The sequence below is a fragment of the Danio aesculapii genome, chromosome 7, assembly GCF_903798145.1.
Source record: "Danio aesculapii chromosome 7, fDanAes4.1, whole genome shotgun sequence".
Taxonomy (NCBI): domain Eukaryota; kingdom Metazoa; phylum Chordata; class Actinopteri; order Cypriniformes; family Danionidae; genus Danio; species Danio aesculapii.
The window spans coordinates 11,838,085-11,859,576 of NC_079441.1; the positions used below are offsets into that span (position 1 = coordinate 11,838,085).

Consider the following 21,492-nt stretch of genomic DNA (forward strand, 5'->3'; position numbering starts at 1 on the left):
TGTACAATAGATTTATATATTTGGACCTTTGAACTGATAGTTTTCAGTCACGTGACTTGTGCAGAGTTGTGCAGAGACCTGGCAGGCAAAAAACCAATGTGCCGTAGTGGCATTTACACTGAGGTCTCCATAAAAATGCAGCACAATCCCATCTGTTTCCAATCTGCTGTATTTCTATGCCTTTTAAGCTATGGATATTTGGATCACATATAAACAGAACGAAACAGAGATATGATCACAAACTGTGAATTGTGGGGACTAGTGATTCATATACTGCACCCGCAGCTGCTTTTAAATCATTTAAAACCCTCATGTACGTGTCAGAGCTACAATTCGGCAATGTTTTTATCTATCTTGTGGATATTACTTAGAGATTTAGTCATTATAGTGACGCGTTAAAGTAGAGCATTAGTGTCTGCTTTTTTTGGTTTAGATTAATATTTGCTGGTAGGGAAAAATCCATTTATTCACTTTTGCTATTTATACTTTGCCGTTGCATTTCAGTTTATACTCTGATTGCACGTAACCTGTAAATTAGAATAGTAAATGAACAAAAAGCATACAAACGTACTGGTAATTATATACCATAGATTGTTATGGGTCAATGATGATGCTTACATTCGGCACAAATCCATACATTACTTCTTTCTGGCTGCTCTTCTATGGGGGAATTCTGTTGAAGCAAACCCAGGGGTGTCTCCTCATTAGTTAGTAATGCTATATTTTATTGCACAACAATTATCTGGCTTTTAGATAATAAAAAAGAAGAGAGAAATCACTCAGCCTATGACTTGACGGTCATTTTTTTAGACGGTCATTAGAGTTCCCCTGTTGGTGTGACAACACGTGAAAACTATCAATTGAGGCTTTGAGAAGCCCTGCTATAGAATATCATCATCATAGTCTGGAACTAAACATCATTATTCATGTATGCAGTCACAAAATTCCATTGCATTCATTTTAATCACATTAATTTAAGTATGTTTCTTTTCCATTGAAGGGATTTAGGTCGTATTGCTGGTGGCATGAGCTGTGAATGGCTGATGCTGTGGGTAAATGACTCCGGCTTCTCTGAATTATTACAGTTCATCACTAAATTGCCAGGAGGACTTAGACCTGGTTTGGTAAGAATATAAGCACTTTTTTATATTAACATTAAATCATTTGCTGTAAAAAAAATCACCATTGTAATGTTGCAATGTTTTGATTAAATAATGTAGCAGTATAATAACTCAGCAAGCATTTAAAGTTTAAAAGAAGTCTAATAGACATCACTTGTCATGGATTGGTCAGGCTCTCACGACCCCCACTCACGAAGATCACCATCACCTGACTTCTAATGAGCACACAGCTGCATCACATTCACGAGCACCAGATAAAAGCACAGCACTCCAGTCGCTCATTGTCCGGGCTCGTCTCGACGAAAGCGGACAACTGAGCGACCACTCAGCGTAGTCATCCTCAGCTAAAACAAACGATTTACTTACCTGTTCTCTTTGTATTCCTCCTAGTCTTCCTGGTCCTCCCGAATCGTCCTGTCTTCCAGTCCTTCCAAGTCTGTGTCATCCTCTGTCAGCTGTATCTGGTGTGTGCTGTCCATCCTCGTGTATTCCTGTTACCCAGCCACGGAGGAAAAGACCCCAACATCATTCCTGATCCTCCTGGCTATCCTTCATGTGCTCCTTGTTGTCATTTAATAAACACCCTAACGTTTCCTTACCTCTGTCTCCTGTCCGCTTCATAACAGAAGCCCGGACCCATAACGACGACAACATGAGCACCCCCGATCACCTCCAAGAGCTGGTGGACCAGTTGAAGCGGATTCTACAGCCACCAGCTCCACTTTCCAACGCACCACCAGCACCGAGCACTTCCGCCTCCACAGTTTCTTCTTCGGCCCTTCCTTCCAGTCCCATGGCCCGACCAGCGCCCTACTCAGGCGGAGCGGGGGAGTGCAATGGTTTTCTGTTACAATGTTCCCTCATATTCGAAATGCAACCTTCTCTATATCCCACAGATAAGTCGAAGATCGCCTACATCGTATCTCTACTCTCTGGACCTGCACTTAAATGGGCTGAGACGATCTGGAACCAAGCCGGGCCGGTCATGAATTCCATCACTACCTTCACGGAGTATTTCAAAGAGGTGTTTGGACGTTCTGATGGGGAAGTAGCCGCTGGAGAGCAGCTGTATCATCTAAAGCAAGGTACTCTATCTACACAGGAATATGCTCTCCGGTTTCGCACTCTAGCAGCTGCAAGTGGATGGAATGAGAGATCGTTGTTGACCACGTACCGGCTCGGCTTGGAACCCACTCTCCGAATCCAACTGGCCACATTAGATGATACAATGGGTCTGGAGAGATTCATCCAACATTCTCTCCGATGTTCCGATCGTCTCCGTTCCTATCAACAGGACACCATCACCCCCTCGTCTGCACTCCTCCAATCGCCTGAGTCAACAGCCTCTCCAGAACCAGAACCCATGATAATAGAGTCTGGAAGACTGACATCAGCGGAACGACAGAGGAGGCTGACCCGGGGTCTGTGTCTATACTGCCGGTTGTCAGTGGACACACCCGTATGGAGTGTCCCCTTCGTCCCATTCGGACTTCAGTGAGTGTATTCAGTACGAATATTGAACAATGTAAACCACTTACTACCACCGTACAAATAACTACTGCCTCTATTTCGCTCCTTGTCACAGCCCTCATCGACTCCGGGTCAGCAGGGAACTTCATCTCCCAATCCCTCTGTCGTCAACTCCACCTCCGTACTGAGGCGTCCTCGCATATATACCAGATACAACCGATAACCCAGTGCACTCGATCTTCGACCCGTATCCATCGACAATGCGAAGACATCCTTCTTCAAGTGGGGTTGTTACATCAAGAGAGGATTCAATTTCTGGTTCTGGAGGGTGCAAATATGGACATCATTCTAGGGCGCCCGTGGCTGGTGAAGCACGATCCCATCATCTCTTGGGGCACAGGAGAGATAAAGAAATGGGGATCTGGATGTACACCTGCCTGTTTTCCAAATCTCCCTCTTCAAGGTCGGAACCCCCATTTCTTTGTTTGCAACATCGGTCGAGAGCCCTCCTGAGAAGCAGTCTATCCACATTCCTAAGGAGTACAGCTCCTTTCATGATGTCTTCTGCCCCAAGAGAGCTTCCCAGCTACCGCCGCATCGGCCATGGGACTGCGCGATCGACCTAGTTCCAGATGCCCAGTTGCCAAGAGGTAGGATCTACCCGCTCTCGCTTCCAGAGAATCAGGCAATGGAAGATTACATAAGGGAGGCTCTGAGTCAGGGGTACATACGTCACTCAAAATCACCAGCCGCCTCAAGCTTCTTCTTTGTGGCCAAGAAGGACGGAGGGCTGCGTCCATGCATCGACTACAGGGTCCTAAATAACGGTACAGTAAAATACCGATATCCCCTTCCTCTGGTACCAGCCGCTTTGGAACAGCTCCGAGAAGCTAAAGTCTTCACTAAATTGGACCTCCGCAGCGCGTATAATCTGATAAGAATACGTGAGGGGGACCAATGGAAGACAGCATTCGTGACCCCTACTGGCCACTATGAATATGAGGTCATGCCTTACGGTCTGGTCAACGCCCCCTCCGTATTCCAAAACTTCATTCATGAAGTCCTCCGGGAGTTTCTTCACCACTGTGTAATAGTGTACATAGATGACATCCTCATTTACTCCCGGAGTGAGGCCGAACATCGCCAACACGTTGCGGAGGTCCTACACACATTGAGAGAACATCACCTCTACCTCAAAGCGGAGAAATGCTCATTCCACCAGAAGTCGATTCATTTCTTGGGATACATCATTGACCAAACCGGTATACGTATGGATGGGAAGAAAATTGAGGCTGTTCTATCCTGGTCAGAACCCACTTCCATTAAGGAGCTCCAGAGGTTTCTTGGGTTTGCTAACTTTTATAGACGGTTTATCAAGGACTACAGCAGGATTACATCACCTCTCACTAATCTCCTCAAGGGTAAACCCAAAGGACTGGAGTGGACCAAAGAAGCAGCCGCAGCCTTCCGCCTTCTTAAGAAGGAGTTCACAAGGGCCCCACTCCTGACTCATCCTGACCCAAATCTTCCTTTCGTGGTGGAAGTGGACGCATCCACCACCGGCGTCGGGGCAGTATTATCTCAACATCATGATACACCGCCCCGACTGCATCCCTGTGCCTATTTCTCTCGGAAGTTGAGCCCGGCGGAGCAGAATTACAGCATAGGAGACAGGGAGCTTCTAGCAATCAAGCTAGCCTTGGAGGAGTGGCGTCACTGGTTGGAGGGAGCCAAACATCCGTTCCAGGTGATCACAGATCACAAAAACCTCCAATACATCAAAGAGGCCAAGAGACTATGTCCACGTCAAGCCAGATGGTCACTTTTCTTCTCACGTTTTGATTTCTCCATTTCCTATCGTCCAGGACCCAAGAATCTAAGAGCAGACGCTCTCTCTCGTTTACACGAGCATCACGATCATGAAGAACTCCCAACGAAGATTCTTCCCGAACACATCTCCATTTGTCCGATCACCTGGAACGCTCCTCCAGTCGTTGCCACTCCGGAAGCCCCTGCTCCGCCGGGATGCCCTCCTCATCGGCAGTTCATACCACCTGAACACCGGGTAGATCTGATCCACTCCTTACATACCTCGCTAGGCACTGGACATCCAGGGATCAACAATACTCTCTCGCTAGTATCCCAACGATTCTGGTGGCCAAACATGGCAAGGGATGTGAGGCAATATGTTCAGGGCTGTAAGGACTGTGCCCAATCCAAGAGCCCACGTCATCTACCCGCTGGAAAGCTCCATCCCTTGCCGATTCCGAACCGTCCCTGGTCACACCTAGGAGTGGACTTTATCACTGACCTCCCTTCGTCAGAAGGTAATACCTGTATTCTAGTCATAGTAGATAGATTCTCAAAGTTTGTCAAACTAATCCCTCTGAAAGGTCTTCCCACAGCCTTTGAAACTGCCGACAATATCTTTAATCAAGTCTTCAGGTCATTTGGTATTCCAGAAGATATTGTGTCGGACAGAGGTCCACAGTTCATCTCACGTCTATGGAAAGCCTTCTTCAAGCTCCTAGGTGTGGCCGTCAGCCTCTCTTCTGGATATCATCCCCAAACCAACGGGCAGACAGAGAGGAAGATTCAGGAGGTGGGACGGTTCCTGAGGACCTTCTGCAGTGGTCACCAGAACTCCTGGAGCCAGTATTTGGGCTGGGCAGAATATGCCCAAAATTCACTGCGGCAACCCTCCACCGGACTCACGCCATTCCAGTGCGTCCTGGGCTTCCAACCACCGCTCTTTCCCTGGGATGGCGAACCATCTGATGTCCCCGCAGTGGATCACTGGTTCCGGGAGAGCGAGAGAGTCTGGGACGAGGCTCATCAACATCTGCAGAGGGCAGTCCGTCGAAGCAAGGTAACCGCCGATAGGAGAAGGTCTGAAGAACCCAGATACACACCCGGACAAAAGGTGTGGCTATCCACCCGGGACATACGCATGCGACTGCCCTCTCGCAAGTTAAGTCCCCGATTTGTTGGTCCCTTCACCATCGTGGAACAGGTTAACCCCGTCACCTACAAACTACAATTACCCTCTCACTACCGTATTCACCCTACATTCCACGTATCACTCCTGAAACCCTATCACGATCCTGTTCTTCCCTCCACAGAGCCTGACCACGAAGAGGAACCCCCTCCTCCACTGCTCCTAGAAGAAGGAGCCGTCTACGCAGTGAAGGAGATCTTGCGTTCCCGACGTCGTGGTGGCCAGTTGGAGTACCTGGTGGACTGGGAAGGGTACGGCCCCGAAGAAAGGACATGGGTTCCCAGAGCTGATATTCTCGATCCTAGTCTCATGGTGGCGTTTCATGAGAGCCACCCTGAGTTCCCAGCGCCTAGAGGCAGAGGGAGACCACCACGGCGTCGGAGGTGTCGGCCCTCAGGAGCGGGCCCTGGGGAGGGGGGTACTGTCATGGATTGGTCAGGCTCTCACGACCCCCACTCACGAAGATCACCATCACCTGACTTCTAATGAGCACACAGCTGCATCACATTCACGAGCACCAGATAAAAGCACAGCACTCCAGTCGCTCATTGTCCGGGCTCGTCTCGACGAAAGCGGACAACTGAGCGACCACTCAGCGTAGTCATCCTCAGCTAAAACAAACGATTTACTTACCTGTTCTCTTTGTATTCCTCCTAGTCTTCCTGGTCCTCCCGAATCGTCCTGTCTTCCAGTCCTTCCAAGTCTGTGTCATCCTCTGTCAGCTGTATCTGGTGTGTGCTGTCCATCCTCGTGTATTCCTGTTACCCAGCCACGGAGGAAAAGACCCCAACATCATTCCTGATCCTCCTGGCTATCCTTCATGTGCTCCTTGTTGTCATTTAATAAACACCCTAACGTTTCCTTACCTCTGTCTCCTGTCCGCTTCATAACATCACTTGGCTGAAACAAGGCAAAATTTGGGCTGTCTGTGAAAATCAAATGGACATCTTAGAATATCCCAAAACTAGACTAGTTTACAAAAAGACCTGAATAAATGACTACACTATCTGACAAAAGTCTTGTCGTCGATCTCAGTTGTAAGAGCAACAAATGCAACTAATTTCACTTCTAGTTAATCATTTGGAGAAGTGGCAGAAGGTCAATTTCTCAGATGAATAATCTGTTGAACTGCATCCCAATCATCCCAAATACTGCTGAAGACCTATTGGAACCCGCATGGACCCAAGATTCTCAGAGAAATCAGTCAAGTTTGATGAAGGAAAAATTATGGTTTGGGGTTACATTCAGTAAAGGGGTGTGTGAGAGATCTGCAGAGTGGATGGCAACATCAACAGCCTGAGGGATCAAGACATTTGTGCTGCCCATTACATTACAAACCACAGGAGAGGGCAAATTCTCTAGCAGGATAGCGCTCCTCATACTTCAGCCTCCACATCAAGGTTCCTGAAAGCAAAAAGGTCAAGGTGCTCCAGGATTGGCCAGCCCAGTCACCAGACATGAACATTATTGAGCATGTCTGGAGTAAGATGAAGAAGGAGGCATTGTAGATCAATCCAGAGAATCCTGATGAACTCTGGGAGTCCTGCAAGAACGCTTTCTTTGCCACTCCAGATGACTTTATTAATAAGTTATTTGAGTCATTGCAGAGATGTATGGATGCAGTCCTCCAAGCTCATGGGAGTCACACACAATATTAACTCTTTTCCCACTGCACCATGACTTTATATTCTATACTGTACATTATTTCTGTTCAGTGACAAGACTTCTGTCAAAGCAAAGTCAGACCTTACTGTCCTAATTAATTATCAAAAATCAAGGCATGATCATATTTTATTTTGGTAAAATAAGCGTAATCTAGAGGCCTTTGCCTTTCATATAAGCCACTTCTGATACCAAATGATCAACTAGAAGTCAAGTTATTATTTGTTGTTCCCAAAACTTGGATAGGCCACAAGACTTTTGTCAGGTAGTGTACATGTGAAGTCTGTCTAATCCATTAGACATCTATTAAACACAAAATTGCTTGATGGAAAAATAATGTTTCATTATTTAAAAAATACTAGAAAATCCCATTTAGTGTCTCTGCATCAAACATGCAACGGCAGAGAAAATGAACAACCATTTTATGTTTCCACAGAGGAAATGCATTGTGTTGGAGTTACAGCAACAGCCTGATATTGATCTAAATGACTTGGACCCCTCATTTGCTGCAAGCTTACCGTGAGATCAATTCTGTGCTACCCACAATCCTTTTGTTTGTTTTACTCTTCTTTTTACCTGCAGGGACTTATTGTTGTATTTGGTCTCAAAGGTTGACCATGATGGAGCACCTGTCTAACTCCTCACTCATAGGTGTACTGGAGCATGTTCGACAACACTTCATCGATTTCCTTCAGCTTCCACGACACAAACAAACAGCTCTGGCAGAGAAAGCTATTGACGTACTCGTAAGACTGGAATTATTGCAGATCTTCAACATTTCATGACTGAATCCTTTATGTGCACAGTGGATATAAATACAGTGGAAACAGTATCTTTGTGAAATGTTATTGCAATATAAAACTTTTGACTGGGTATTATAGCTGAAACATTTTTGGAGTGCCATGGTATTTTTAACCTTATACTAAACATATTATTTGTTAATATAAATGCATAATTATTTATAAATAAAACAATAATTATATTTAATAATTACATAATAATTACATTTATATTTATAAAATATAAATGCATAATTATTCATTATTTCTTTTCTGTTTAATATAGTACACATTAAAATGTTTCTATAAAAGCAGCCATTTCTTTGTTTTTCAGTGTCACATTGAGAAATCTTTCTGATTTTATGTTAAGTAAAACATTTCAAAACATACTAAAAATATTAGGTTGAGTTGCTTAATATAAATTTTTTGTGGAAACTACTAATAAAGGTTGAAACAACAGCATATATTTTGTCAAAAGCATGTCACAAATGCAAATCGTTTGATGTCAGTTGACTACTTTGATTTTAAAACATCAAATTGACATACAACATTGCTATAAAAACACAAAATATTTTTGATTTTTACTCTCACCCTGCTCGCATACTGTTTTCTATCCTGCCTTCTGAAAGGTGCTTCCAGTTCCCCCAGACAAAAACCAGCAGACTGAACAACAGCTTTTTCCTCAGAGCCTTCTCCCTTTTGAACTCTGCCCCCCCCACTGACTCTTTTGCCCCCCCATACCCCCCACACTCTCCTAATAACTCACACTCCCCATAAACACTGCATTATTTATTACATAATACTGGCACAATTAAAATTGCACATACTCATCCCACTACATTGCACTAATTCATCTTGAATTGCACAAACCCACTGTACATATACATTTGTAATCATGTTCGTATCTATCTGCATATCTCTGATTATAAATAGCAACCTGTACATATATTCATCTATTTTGAATCTATGTTCATAGTTAATACAACCTGTATATAATGTTGATAGTACATCCATCTGTAAATATCACCATAGTTTTTCTATAACTCCTCTGTATAACTTACACCTGTATCCTGCGCTTGCTGCTATTGCACTGCTGGTTAGACCTAAACTGCATTCTGTTGCCTTGTACTTGTACATGTGTAATGATAATAAAGTTGAATCTAATTTAATTTGACACCCATTTTAGATGTCAATTTGATGTCGTTTTGACATCAAAGTAGTGTGTAGGGAGACAAAATCCAGTGCAAATTTCTAATATGGAATTAAAGCTTTCAGATAAATAAAAATGTACTTATATTACAATACTTTTTGTGTCAGTAGTTTGGTAGTCAAAAAGATATCAATGTGTGGATGTCAAATGGATGTCAAGGTTTTGACATCAAATTGATTAGCATTTTTGATGTGTTTTTTTGACATTATTGTCAATTTGATGTTATATAGACATCAAGGTGCCCACTGAGTTACTGCAACTCAGAGATACCCAAACTAGAGCCCACGGGACAATGTTGGGGCCCATTGTAACCTTTGATTTGGCCCGCCATCCTATCTGAGAAGAGATCAACTTTTATCATTTAACATAACCTTCCTTTTGTTTGTTTGTTTTATTGTTCAGCTTCAAAAAAGCCAGCTGAAGCTAAATGGTTCAGTTAAATGTATTTGTAAATTAATCTGATTTGTTAAAATGTAAATATTATCACTCGACGGACAGAAAACATCAGGGAGCAAATCAAGACACAAACAAGTGTTCAATTGAACTTCATTCTGTCATAAATGGGATTGTTTTTAATATAAGTTTATGATACAATATTTAAAATTATACTGCATGAGTTAAAATGAAGCAATGCTTTCTTTTTTTTAATATTATTAAATAAATTAGGAAATTATCCGTGGCAACTTTAACGTAATACAGTTTGGTATACACTCATCGGCCACTTTGTTAGGTACACCTTACTAGTACCAGTTTGGACCCACTTTTGCCTTCAGAACTGCCTAATGCTTCATGGCATAGATTCAACAAGGTACTGGAAATATTCTTCAGAGACTTTGGTCCATGTGCTTTCAGAGATGCTCTTCTGCATACCTCAGTTGTAACGAGTGGTTATTTGAGTTACTGTTCCCTTTCTAGCAGCTTGAACCAGTCTGGCCATTCTCCTCTGACCTCTGGCATCAGCAAGGCATTTGTGCCCATAGAACTGCTGCTCACTGGATATTTTCTCTTTTTCAGACCATTCTCTGTAAACCCTAGAGATGGTTGTGCGTGAAAATCAGCAGTTTCTAAAATACTCAGATTAGCCCGTCTGGCACCAACAACCATGCCATGTTCATCTTGACCATGTCTACATGCCTAAAGCTGCGGTCACACTTTCGCAGGTTGCTGCGGTGCAAAGTTCAAGCTTGGTGAACTCTAACCTGCTAAATCGCATCACTTGCTGCTTGAGACCAATCGAGGATCAAAACAGGACCTCTCTGGGCAGAAATGTAAAACATGGAGCAATCGCTCGCATTTTTAAATGTCTAATAAGCTTGTTTAATCCCGCCCCTTTTTTGCAGCGCCACACGACAGAATATCGCAAACTCAAACTCTAATGTGACTGCAGCTTTAATACATTGAGTTGCTGCCATGTGATTGGCTAATTAGAAGTTTGCGTTAACAAGTCGTCGGACAGGTGTACCTAATAAATTGGCTGGTGAATGTATTTACCGTCGCCCCACCACCCTCAATCAAGTTTGGTTCTTGGCCCTTTATAAGAAAAAGTTTAGGCACCACTGCTGTAACTTCCTGTCATTTATGCTGAGTACAAGAGTTGAAATGAAGAGTTCAAATGCAAAAACCTCTAAGTGCCGTCTGAAATTTTCATCTAAAATTGGCATTATACTTAACATTCAGTGTTGTTTTAATTTAAAGGCCATAAAAAAACATATTCTTTGCCATAAAAGTGAAAATACGGATGCTACATAGAAGCCTGAAAAAAAAAATGCTAGCTTTAGGTGAAAATTTCAGATGGCATTTAGAGGCTTTTGCATCTGAACTCTTCAAGTATTAAATTATTGCATAAATGTAAAAAAAATCAACCTACATTTTTGAACAGGAATGTATGCCACTCAGATTTTGCAGACTTTGATAAAACACATTATTGTTCTGCTTTCATCCTGTTTTTCAATATCTTTTTAAAGGGCATCTCTGAAGATGGCCTCACCGGGGCCTCCTTGGACATCCTCGGCCCTCTTTTGCCCTTTCTGGACAGGGATGTGTTAGATGACATCGACAGAGATGCCCTGAAACTAAGACTGGAGGAGCTGAAACAGTATTGCCTGCCCTCTGACACCTTCAGACAAATATCAGCTTTGCTTACAGAGAAGAGCATGCTGGGGTGAGACCTGAGACGAAGTTATTCCATTTTCATTTTTTTTTGACAACCTCTCTGTCCTGACAGCAACTGCAAAATATTGTGTTTTTGTGTTGTGCAAGCAAAATACAAATTGCTTTTGTGCTGGGAATCTGACAGTGTTTCTGTGGTTTGCAATAGAGAACCAAAAACATGGACGGTTGGAGATGTCGAGCATGTGGGAAGACTTCTGTTCACGCTTTCACCTCAGCAGATAAAATCATTACCACTGGTAAGCACAAAACACAAGCATTGTTGTTAAAGTCTGCATGAAAGTGAAGTTGTGACCATTTAATTTCCCTTTTATTATTGATGTACAGTTGAATTATTAGCCCCCCCCCCCCTGTATATTTTTTCCCAATTTCCATTCAACGGAGAGAGGATTTTGTCAACCCATTTCTAAACATAATAGTTTTAACAACTCATTTCTAATAACTGATTTATTTTATCTTTGTCATGATGACAGTAACACTTAAAACACTTAAAACACTTAAGCACATACTAGGTTAATTAGGTTAATTAGGGTAATTAGGCAAGTCATTGAATAATGATGTTTTTTTTCTGTAGACAATCAAAAATAATACACTCACTAGCCACTTTATTAGGTACACCAAATAAGGCCAATCACATGGCAGCAACTTAATGCATTTAGCCATGTAGACATGGTCAAGATGATTTGCTGCAAACCGAGCATCAGAATGGGGAAGAAAGGTGATTTAAGTTACTTTGAACATGGCATGGTTGCTGGTGCCATACGGGCTGGTCTGAGCATTTCAGAAACTTCTGATCTACTGGGATTTTCACACACAGCCATCTCTAGAGTTTACTGAGAATGATCAAAAAAAGAGAAAATATCCAGTGAGTGGCAGATCTGTGAGCGCAAATGCTTTGTTGATGCCAGAGGTCAGAGGAGAATGGCCAGACTGGTTCCAGCTGACAGAAAGGCAACGGTAACTCAAATAACCACTTGTTACAACTGAGGTCTGCAGAAGAACATCTCTGAACACACAACACGTCTAACCTTGAGGTGAATGAGCTACAGCAGCAGAAGACCACACTGGGTGCCAGTCCTGTCAGCTAAGAACAGGAAACTGAGGCTACAATTCACACAGGTGCACCAAAACTGGACAATAGAAGATTAGAAAAACGTTGCCTGATGAGTCTCGATTTCTGCTGCGATATTTGGATGGTAGGGTCAGAATTTGGCATTAACAACATGAAAGCTTGGATCCATCCTGCCTTGTATCAATGATTCAGGCTGGTGGTGGTGGTTTAATAATGTGGGGGATATTTTCTTCATTTCTTCATTACTTCATTAGTACCAATTGAGCATCGTGTCAACACCACAGCCTACCTGAGTATTGTTTCTAACCATGTCCATCCCTTTATGACCACAGTGTACCCATTTTCTGATGGCTACTTCCAGAAGGATAACGTGCCATGTCATAAAGCACGAATCATCTCAGACTGGTTTCTTGAACATGACCATGAATTCACTGTACTTATTGGCCTCCACAGTAGGGCTGTGTGATTAATCGGAATAGAATCGCAATCGCAATTTGAAACATTGCGATTAGCTAATCGTAAGAGGCTGCTATATGAAATGTATATGTTTAATATAATTTCGCCCACCCAAAGCAAATGCATGACTGCCGTCTGTGTGTGACAGTCTTACTAGCCAATTGAGTGAGCTCATTTTTGTTCTGCCCGATCAGAATTGCGCAACCGATCTATGTGGAACGCCCACAGTAAAACAAACTAACAGGAAAGCGCGGACAAGTTAAATGATGGCGTTTGCCGCTTCAGAAGCATTAATAGATGAATTTATTTCAAAGAAAAACGGCAGGTCAGTAATATGGGAATATTTTGGTTTCAAAGTCACAGACACCGAACAAAAACAGGTCATTTGTAAGAGCTGTCGCAGAATTGTTGCCACAGCACGAGGAAATACAACAACCAGCATCTAAAAAAGCACCACAGACGGCTATATGAGGAGTGTGTTGCTAAAAAGTCAACTAAAGTATTGCCAGTGACGCTCAATCTAGTAGCGAGCAACAGCAAAGTACAGTTTCAGAGTTGTTTGCAGCTGTTGCACTATATGAAAAAACATCACGAAGGCACCTGGAGATAATTAACACCATAACTCACTACTGTTTGCTCAAGAAAAAAAAATTGTGTTTAATTTCTGAATATTTACAAACAAATTTGAATAAAAATTGGAGTTTGTTAATATCTTTTCAGTTCCTTTTTTTAACTAACACACACTGCATTTTAGCAGTAAGAAGCTACGATACAGATTATTGAGCTGAAGCTTGACTACAAAATTAAATCTCATATCAAATCAAAATTGCAATATGTTTAAAAAAAATATATATATATTTTCCCCAAATCGCACAGCCCTATTCCACAGTCACCAGATCTCAATCCAATAGAGCACCTTTGGGATGTGGTGGAACGGGAGATTGGCCTCATGGATGTGCAGCTGACAAATCTACCGCAACTGTGTGATGCTATCATGTCAATATGGACCAAAATCTCTGAGGAATATTTCCAGTACCTTGTTGAATCTCTGCCATGAAGGATTAAGGCAGTTCTAAAGGCAAAAGGGAGTCCAACCCGCTACTAGTAAGGTGTACCTAATAAAGTGGCTGGGGAGTGTACATTGCCTAAGGGGGCAGGTTTCAGATGAGAAAAGAATGTCATTTACTTTTAGTAGACATTATGAAGATACATTTATTTAAATATTTATATATATAAATACTTTATTCAATGTTTGATTTCTTGGGGACTTTAAGGGTGTGTTTACACTTAAAAGTACTCTTGTTTTATTTTGTTTTGTCTGGACTGACAGATTTATATTTCAAAAATGCTTTGTGCTAGGCATAACGCATCTTGTGATCCTGTACTGATCCCATTACACTATACGTTGCATTCATATCTCAGTTGAGTTCACTTAGACATTTTTTTAGCCTTCTTGGACCTCTCATTTGGTAGACTCCAGGTTTTTTATGGCAGTATTTATACTTATTCTTACAAATTACACTAACAAAGCCATCACACAAAAGTTTGTTTTAATCAAACCTAACCTGCCAAGTGTGAACACAAGCTAACACCGTAGGCTCAGGATATCATCACGTTAAGCCTACATTTTCCCTTCAAGGGTGATTTAGGTAAAGACACGGTTGAGCAGGTTCTGATGAGCCAGTGGATTTGGAAAAACAGCGAACTGGGAGAGGCTTGCTGGGACTTAAAGGGATTACAAGAAAAGATGAACGCCCTCATCCACAGGATCGTTAAAGGTCGATGGTGGATGAGAAGGGGTGAGTCGTGTTCTGTGTTCATTTATAGAATCCCTCAGATGTTCACTTTGGAGAGGTACTGTAAACCAAGTAATTTCACTCGGTGGCTATCTTTCAAACGCCTCTCGGGCAGTATGTTCCCCATTTGTCATTCTGTTTGAATGGGGAAACATCAGATTCTCCAAAATTGCTTGCCAAGCTTACGATTAAAATTCATATTAGGAACCGCCAATAAAATTAAACAACAACCGTCTCTTTATTTTCATTTCTAAAAGTTCTAATCTCACAAAATCTGCAGAAACTCATGTCTGGTCTAAGCCCCTCACCTGGAGAATTTTCAGTCTATAGCGATCGCTGATTGGCTCCTGTACTAGAAGGCGGGGATTCATTCGCCGTATTGACCGTTACACTTTTCCCCATTCAAAACTATACGAGTGACGTGCCTTGTGTATTCTAGTCTTTGACATTATGCATGTCTCTGTTGTTTAAAGGTGCATGAACTAAGAAACTAAAATTTCCTCGATGTTTTGACATATAAGAGCTCACAATACTATAAAAACATCCTGCAAGTTTCAGAGCTCAACAATTTCTGGTTCTTCTGAAATCAGCTTATTTTAAAAGAAGTCTTGACAAAACCACAGATTCTGGAATGTTCTACTCTATGATGTAACAGAGTGGATAAGCTCCGCCTCCATAGACGACTGATGCTAAAGACTATAGAATACACAAGACATGTCAGGCATACCGTTTTAAATGGGGAAAAGTGTAACGTCAATATGGCGAATGAACCCCTGCCTTACATTACAGAAGTTAATCATCGATTGATATAGACTGACAATTCTCTAGGGGAGGGGCTCAGACCAGACATGAGTTTCTGCAGATATTGTGTGATTCGAACGTTTAGAAATTAAACTAAAGCGACAGTTGTTGTTTTATTGGTGATCCCTAATCTGAAATTTATTCGCAAGCTTGGCAAGCAATTTTGGAGAATTTGATGTTTCCCCATTCAGACACACTCTAGCATGCTGCCCGAGAGGCGTTTCAAAGATAGCCCCTGAGTGAAATGACTTGCCTTAAAGGGACTTTGTTGATGCTCACTTCTACTTTACTTCCTGTTTATCTCTGTTAATATGCAAAAATGTCAGCCAATCAGAGCAGTGGGCATTTACCTCAGAGTCTGAATCGGCCATGCCCATTCAAACAACGTTTTAATAACGAGAGTCAAAAACAACTCAGGAAAATAGTCGATTAATTCAATTCAATTTAGCTTTATTTGTATAGCGCTTTTACAATGTAGATTGTGTCAAAGCAGCTTCACGTTGAAGATTATAGTGAATTGAAACAGTGTAGTTCAGTTTTCAGAGTTTAAGTTCAGTTCAGTTTAGTTCAGGTCAGTGTGGTTTAATATTCACTGCTGAGAGTCCAAACACTGAAGAGTAAACCATTAATGCGCAGCTCTACAAGTCCTGAACTATGCAAGCCAGTGGCGACAGCGATGAGGAAAAAACTTCACCAATTGGCTAAAGTGAAGGAAAAAACCTTGAGAGAAACCAAGCTCAGTTGGGCACGACCATTTCCTCTATGGCCAAACGTCTTGTGCAGAGCTGCAGTCTAGGTGCTGGAGAACACTGGACCTCAGCAAAGACTCGTCTGTCCCTGGAGACTCACTGGAATCAGACGCATGCTCTCTATTCCTCCATGACCACCACAGCAGCTGCTACGGCCTCTGTTCACAGGTCTTGGATCGCTTCAGTGGCATTGCATAATCTCTGGGGGCCGCCGGATGAGTATCCCCAGGTGGATACTGGGTGATTACTTCAAAATTATGATATTCATTCATTCATTTTCTTTTCGGCTTAGTCCCTTTGTTAATCTGGGGTTGCCACAGTGGAATGAACCGCCAACTTATCCAGCATTTCCAGTTGCAACCCATCACTGGGTAACACCCATACACTCCCATTCACGCACATACACTACAGACAATTTTAGCTTACCCAACTCACCTATAGCTCATGTCCTTGGACTTGTGGGGGAAACCGGAGCACCTGGAGGAAACCCACACGAACATGGGGAGAACATGCAAACTACACACAGAAATGCCAACTGACCCAGCCGAGGCTCGAACCAGCGACCTTCTTACTGGTGACAGCACTACCAACTGCGCCCCCACGTCGCCAAAATTATATTTTTATGTAAAAATCTTGGTAACGATATACGTAGACCACATAGAACAGTACAAATAAAAAACGAGGTAGTTCATGACTCCTGAGTTCAATAACCAGCTAATTTATAAAAAAGCTCCAAGAAAAAAACTGTTTTATTTGACAGTAGTGTTCAGTGCTCTCTACCCCCTGCACACAAGAAATCGTCTGAACTTGAAGTTTACTTCATTTTAAAACGAGATTTGGACTACACTGTTTGCAGAATCTTCAGATGAAACTTATTACAGAATTGTGAACGGTTTACTGTAATCACGAGTTTTCATAAAAGTCACGTCTTATGCACTTTAATACCATTTGTTGTAGTGATTGAAAGTTCGGATCATTTACTGACTCGGACCTTTGAGTCTCGTTAATCAAGATGAACAAATCATTTCGTTCACTTTGCCAAAATATTATTCAAATAATATGAGTTGCTCCCAAACACATCTACAACTAGCCCAAACATTGATCACGACAAACAAGTCATAACTAGAAGAAAGAGAAAATAATCATTCACTGTTCACCCAGGTCTTTTGTCACTGATTACATTCACATGGACATCAGTCATCAAATTATATGCCTTAATCTGAATAAGACAATAATATGATTAAGGTGTTTACATGAGTTGTTTTTTTTCAATGTTCCTTTCATAATCCTGTTTGAAATAATTCGTCATTGCGTCACCACACTATCCAGATTTCCTCCGGAGGTTCGTGTAATTTTTTAATTTGAGGCATTCGTTTACGTGACACTAACAGTCCCATATAAGCTTAACCAGTGCACACAATCTGAGCTGAAAGGACCTATGATTAGTTGACCTTTTGAGTCTTCAGGTTTTTGAGTCCGTCATTCATCACATGACAGCATGTAAAGAGATGACTCAAACTGAGGACTCAAAAAAAATGAACAAATCAATTTTTTTTTCGGCTCTGGCTGCATATGATTGGTTTCTGTCTTTCACGTGATGAATGAACCACTCAAAGATGATCGAAGACTCAAAAAGGAACTAATCTTCCCCCCCACCTGTGCAATGTGTGAATGAACTAATCACTCCCTGAGAGGACTCATCGTTCTCGAGGCACATAAAAGACTTCAAAATGAATCGTTCAAGAACGACCTATCACTGGTTTGAATTGTACACGCTCTTTCGAACTGTAATCACGGCAGAATATCCTGTGATGTCTACTTTGCAGGGCACTTACAGTCAAATGGAACAAAGTTTAAAAGTAGTGAGATTAACATAAGATGTGCAGAGCAGGACCAGGCTTGAGAACCGCTGCTGTAAACCATATATTGTTTCCTTACTAGGGCCCATCCCAAGCTGTGCAGACATTAAAGGGACATTTCCCTCAGCCTGGAGGTCCTATCAGCTGAAACGAATGAAGAGGAGAGAACTGAAGACTTGTGTTGAGTTCATCGGTCAGGATGACACACTTGACGACGAACAACGTGAAGCACTTTGGATGGAACTCAGACCAGTTAAGACATTTGTACACCAAATGCTGTTCAGTGATTATAAAATGAAAAACAAATCTCACACAACAATCTTTCTCTTAGGTGTATAAACCAGTGAAGCAGCTTAAACCAGAGCAGGTGTTGGAACTGGGTTGTATAGTGACAGAAATGGGCGAAAGAGAGCTGCAAGCTGTCGACTTGTCCAATTTGGGTGTAGTAGCCCATCTTGGGGACCTCAATGGGTGGAACGCTAAGAAAGTATGTGTTTTATTTAAATTTTTTAAGATTGACTTGAATTTAACTTGAAACTTAAAGGGATAGTTCACCCAATAATCAATATTTGCACACTATTTACTCATCCACAAGTGGCTCTAAACCTTTACGAGTTTCAATATTCTGTTGAGCACCAAAGATATTTATGTTACGACCCTGGTCTAAGATCAAGGTCGTATCATAAATAAAACACTCGACAAATAAGTTAAATTCTTTTGACTTTAACACAAACAACAGGTCCGAATTGGGTAAACTACACGGTGGTGCCAATATTGGTGACCTGAAAAAAGGAGTCAAAGGTGGCAGAGGCGAGAGCTTCTCGCCGGCCTTCGAACGGCATAGTAGTTTCTGTCTCTACCTCTACGCCACCTGCCTCCGACAGATCAGGCAGTCTTCGCTGCGAAACCAATTCTCTATAAAACACATCTTTTAATTCTTTTTTTGAAGCCTTATGTGGCACCACAATTTTAACGAATTCTGCTTTCCTAAACAGATCATCCTTACGGCAGCGATCAAACTGTTCCGTGCTTGGAAACAGTGCAAAAGCTTGCCCACTGTGCGTCCACAAGAAGGGTTCAAAAACCAGGACGATGTTTTCGATTGTACACTCTTTAAATGTTACCCACTTTATGTTCCTGAAAAGACAAACCCCCACTTTGTTATTGATAAACAAAAAAGTCCCCACGGACAAATGGACGAGCCCCCAAGAAAGCTGAAAGTAAGAAAAACTAATTCTATGGAAGTCAGTGGTTATAGGTTTCCAGCTTTCTTTAACATATCTTCTTTCAGGGTGTCTGTGGAGTATAATTTCTTAAATTTCACAGTGCTTTCACACTAGCACTTTTGATCCGCACCTGATTTTATTTGACGTCAGAGTTCAGTACGTTTAGCTAGCGTGAACGAAGTCTTCTGAACTTGGGTGCAGACCCCAAATCGTACCCAAGGTGGTCTGGCGTATGGTTTGCACGAACTCTGGTCCGGTTTACTTCTGATATGAATGCAATCGTACTAAATAACAGAAGTGAATTGCCAACAGTACAACAAACTTTAGTTTTCACAACGTTCATTTGTGTGTTTATAGACCCTTTTACACATACAGACCTTTCCGGAAAATTACTGGCAATTTGAACAGGCCCTTTTTGAAAATACTGGTAAATTCTTTCCGGCTATTTTCCAGAAAGAGAAGTTGTAACATTACAATAGTAATTAGCTGGAATGCTGCGCTGTGTGAACGCACATGCGTTCACGTCTAGAATGTGCTGACGTGAGACATCTACTTTAGACAATCAGAACACTCAGACGCTTTCACATGCGCGCTGTTTATGAAAATAAACATCTTTGAATATTTTTCCAGACACATTTAGCTGCTAGATGTTAGTCAGATATTGTTTCTATGTTCCTTCTTAATGCCAACTGTGGAAATAATTATCGATAAGATGCTTATGATAAGCCGTTGTTTGTTTACCTTCAAGAACTGCTTCCTTCAGTTGCTTGACGCATCGCATGTGCACATGAAGCAGCCGGTGAGCGCCAGCACACAAACATGTTATGTACATCTCGACATGCGAATGTTTCTCTATATGTTTTCATTGAAGTTGTTCACAATACTTATCCATCCACAGAGTTTGTAATGTAGTCAAAAGTTTACAAATACAAGCACAGCCGTTTAGAGGTCATTTCTGGTTAATGACGTCAGAATTTACCGGTATTTTGGAATGGATGTGTGAATTGTCTTTTCCGGAAAAATTCCGTAACGCCTGTGCCTGTATGAACAGCGCTTTTTTGAATTTACCAGTAAAGTCGTTCCGGAAATTTTATGGATATTTTCCAGTATCGCTGTGTGAAAGGGGCTTATGTCTACCTTGGTGACAAGTGGGACTGACCCAGTTCAAACACAGTGATAATGTCAGCTTGTCTCCTCCAAAAATGAGTTCTGAGGATATCACGTTATGTTCTGAACGTTTTTAATAAAAAAATAAATAAAAATGGTAACAAAACCAAAAGATTCAGTAAAAGCAGAACGACTACGGTGTGTGTGCGTCTTTCATTTCGGCACCTTTGAGTTCGTGGCGATCACCTAGTAACAGCAGCTTGATGACGCAAGCGTACTGGGGTCAGAAGGAATACAGTATGAACACAAACCAGATGAGAAGGTTGCAAGGGGGTATAATCGAACTTGGGTTCGGACCAGGCAATCAAACCAAGTGTGAAAGCACCCTCAAAAACAACATTTTAGGCCTTACAATGTCTTAAATTCATTGAATGTTGTTTTGTAGGTCTTAAATCATTTTAAATGGGTCTTAAGTGTCTTATGTCCACATAAAGCTCTCCAATCAGGCCAACACCCAATCACCAACAATCCATCTCAATAAAACTTTTAACACAACTATGGGACTTTAGATAAAATCCATAGTGTTTAGCAATGTATAAGTCTGAAATTTCATTCATTTTTGTCTTAAAAAGTCATATATTTGACTCTGAAACCTGCAGAAAGCCTGTTATTTAGTGTTCAACAGAATAAGGAAATGCAAACAGGTTTGAAACAAGTGAAGAGTGAGTAAACAATGACAGAATTTTCAGTTTTGGGTGAACTATGCCTTTAAACCGAGGAAGATGCTTCACTTCTAGTTCATTATTTTACAGATGAGAGCAGTTGTCCTTGGCATAATGAAGAGACTTAAATGGAAACCTGAAGAACTTGGTGTTGTGGAGCTCGTCTCTCTTGGACATTTGCTTTGTGGTTTCACTTCTTCGGAAATTTCCAGACTTGACCCGTTCAACCTGAGGTCAGGGTAAAATGATTTGATTCCAAACACAATACGTTACGCTTCGATATATTTGAGAGCTT

The 21,492-nt window shown here is 41.8% G+C and overlaps 1 protein-coding gene across 2 annotated transcripts in view; it reads left to right on the forward strand.

The window, feature by feature from the left end:
* The window catches only part of LOC130231677 (stereocilin), a 66,082-nt gene that overhangs the window by 34,121 nt on the left and 10,469 nt on the right, over window positions 1-21,492 (forward strand). For both annotated transcript variants that reach the window (XM_056461048.1, XM_056461049.1), the window contains exons 17-25: window positions 1,001-1,124; window positions 7,688-7,770; window positions 7,862-7,997; window positions 11,205-11,401; window positions 11,558-11,648; window positions 14,577-14,736; window positions 18,225-18,394; window positions 18,474-18,629; window positions 21,288-21,430. In XM_056461048.1, the coding sequence (XP_056317023.1) occupies window positions 1,001-1,124; window positions 7,688-7,770; window positions 7,862-7,997; window positions 11,205-11,401; window positions 11,558-11,648; window positions 14,577-14,736; window positions 18,225-18,394; window positions 18,474-18,629; window positions 21,288-21,430 (1,260 nt within the window). The remainder of the gene's footprint in view (window positions 1-1,000; window positions 1,125-7,687; window positions 7,771-7,861; window positions 7,998-11,204; window positions 11,402-11,557; window positions 11,649-14,576; window positions 14,737-18,224; window positions 18,395-18,473; window positions 18,630-21,287; window positions 21,431-21,492) is intronic.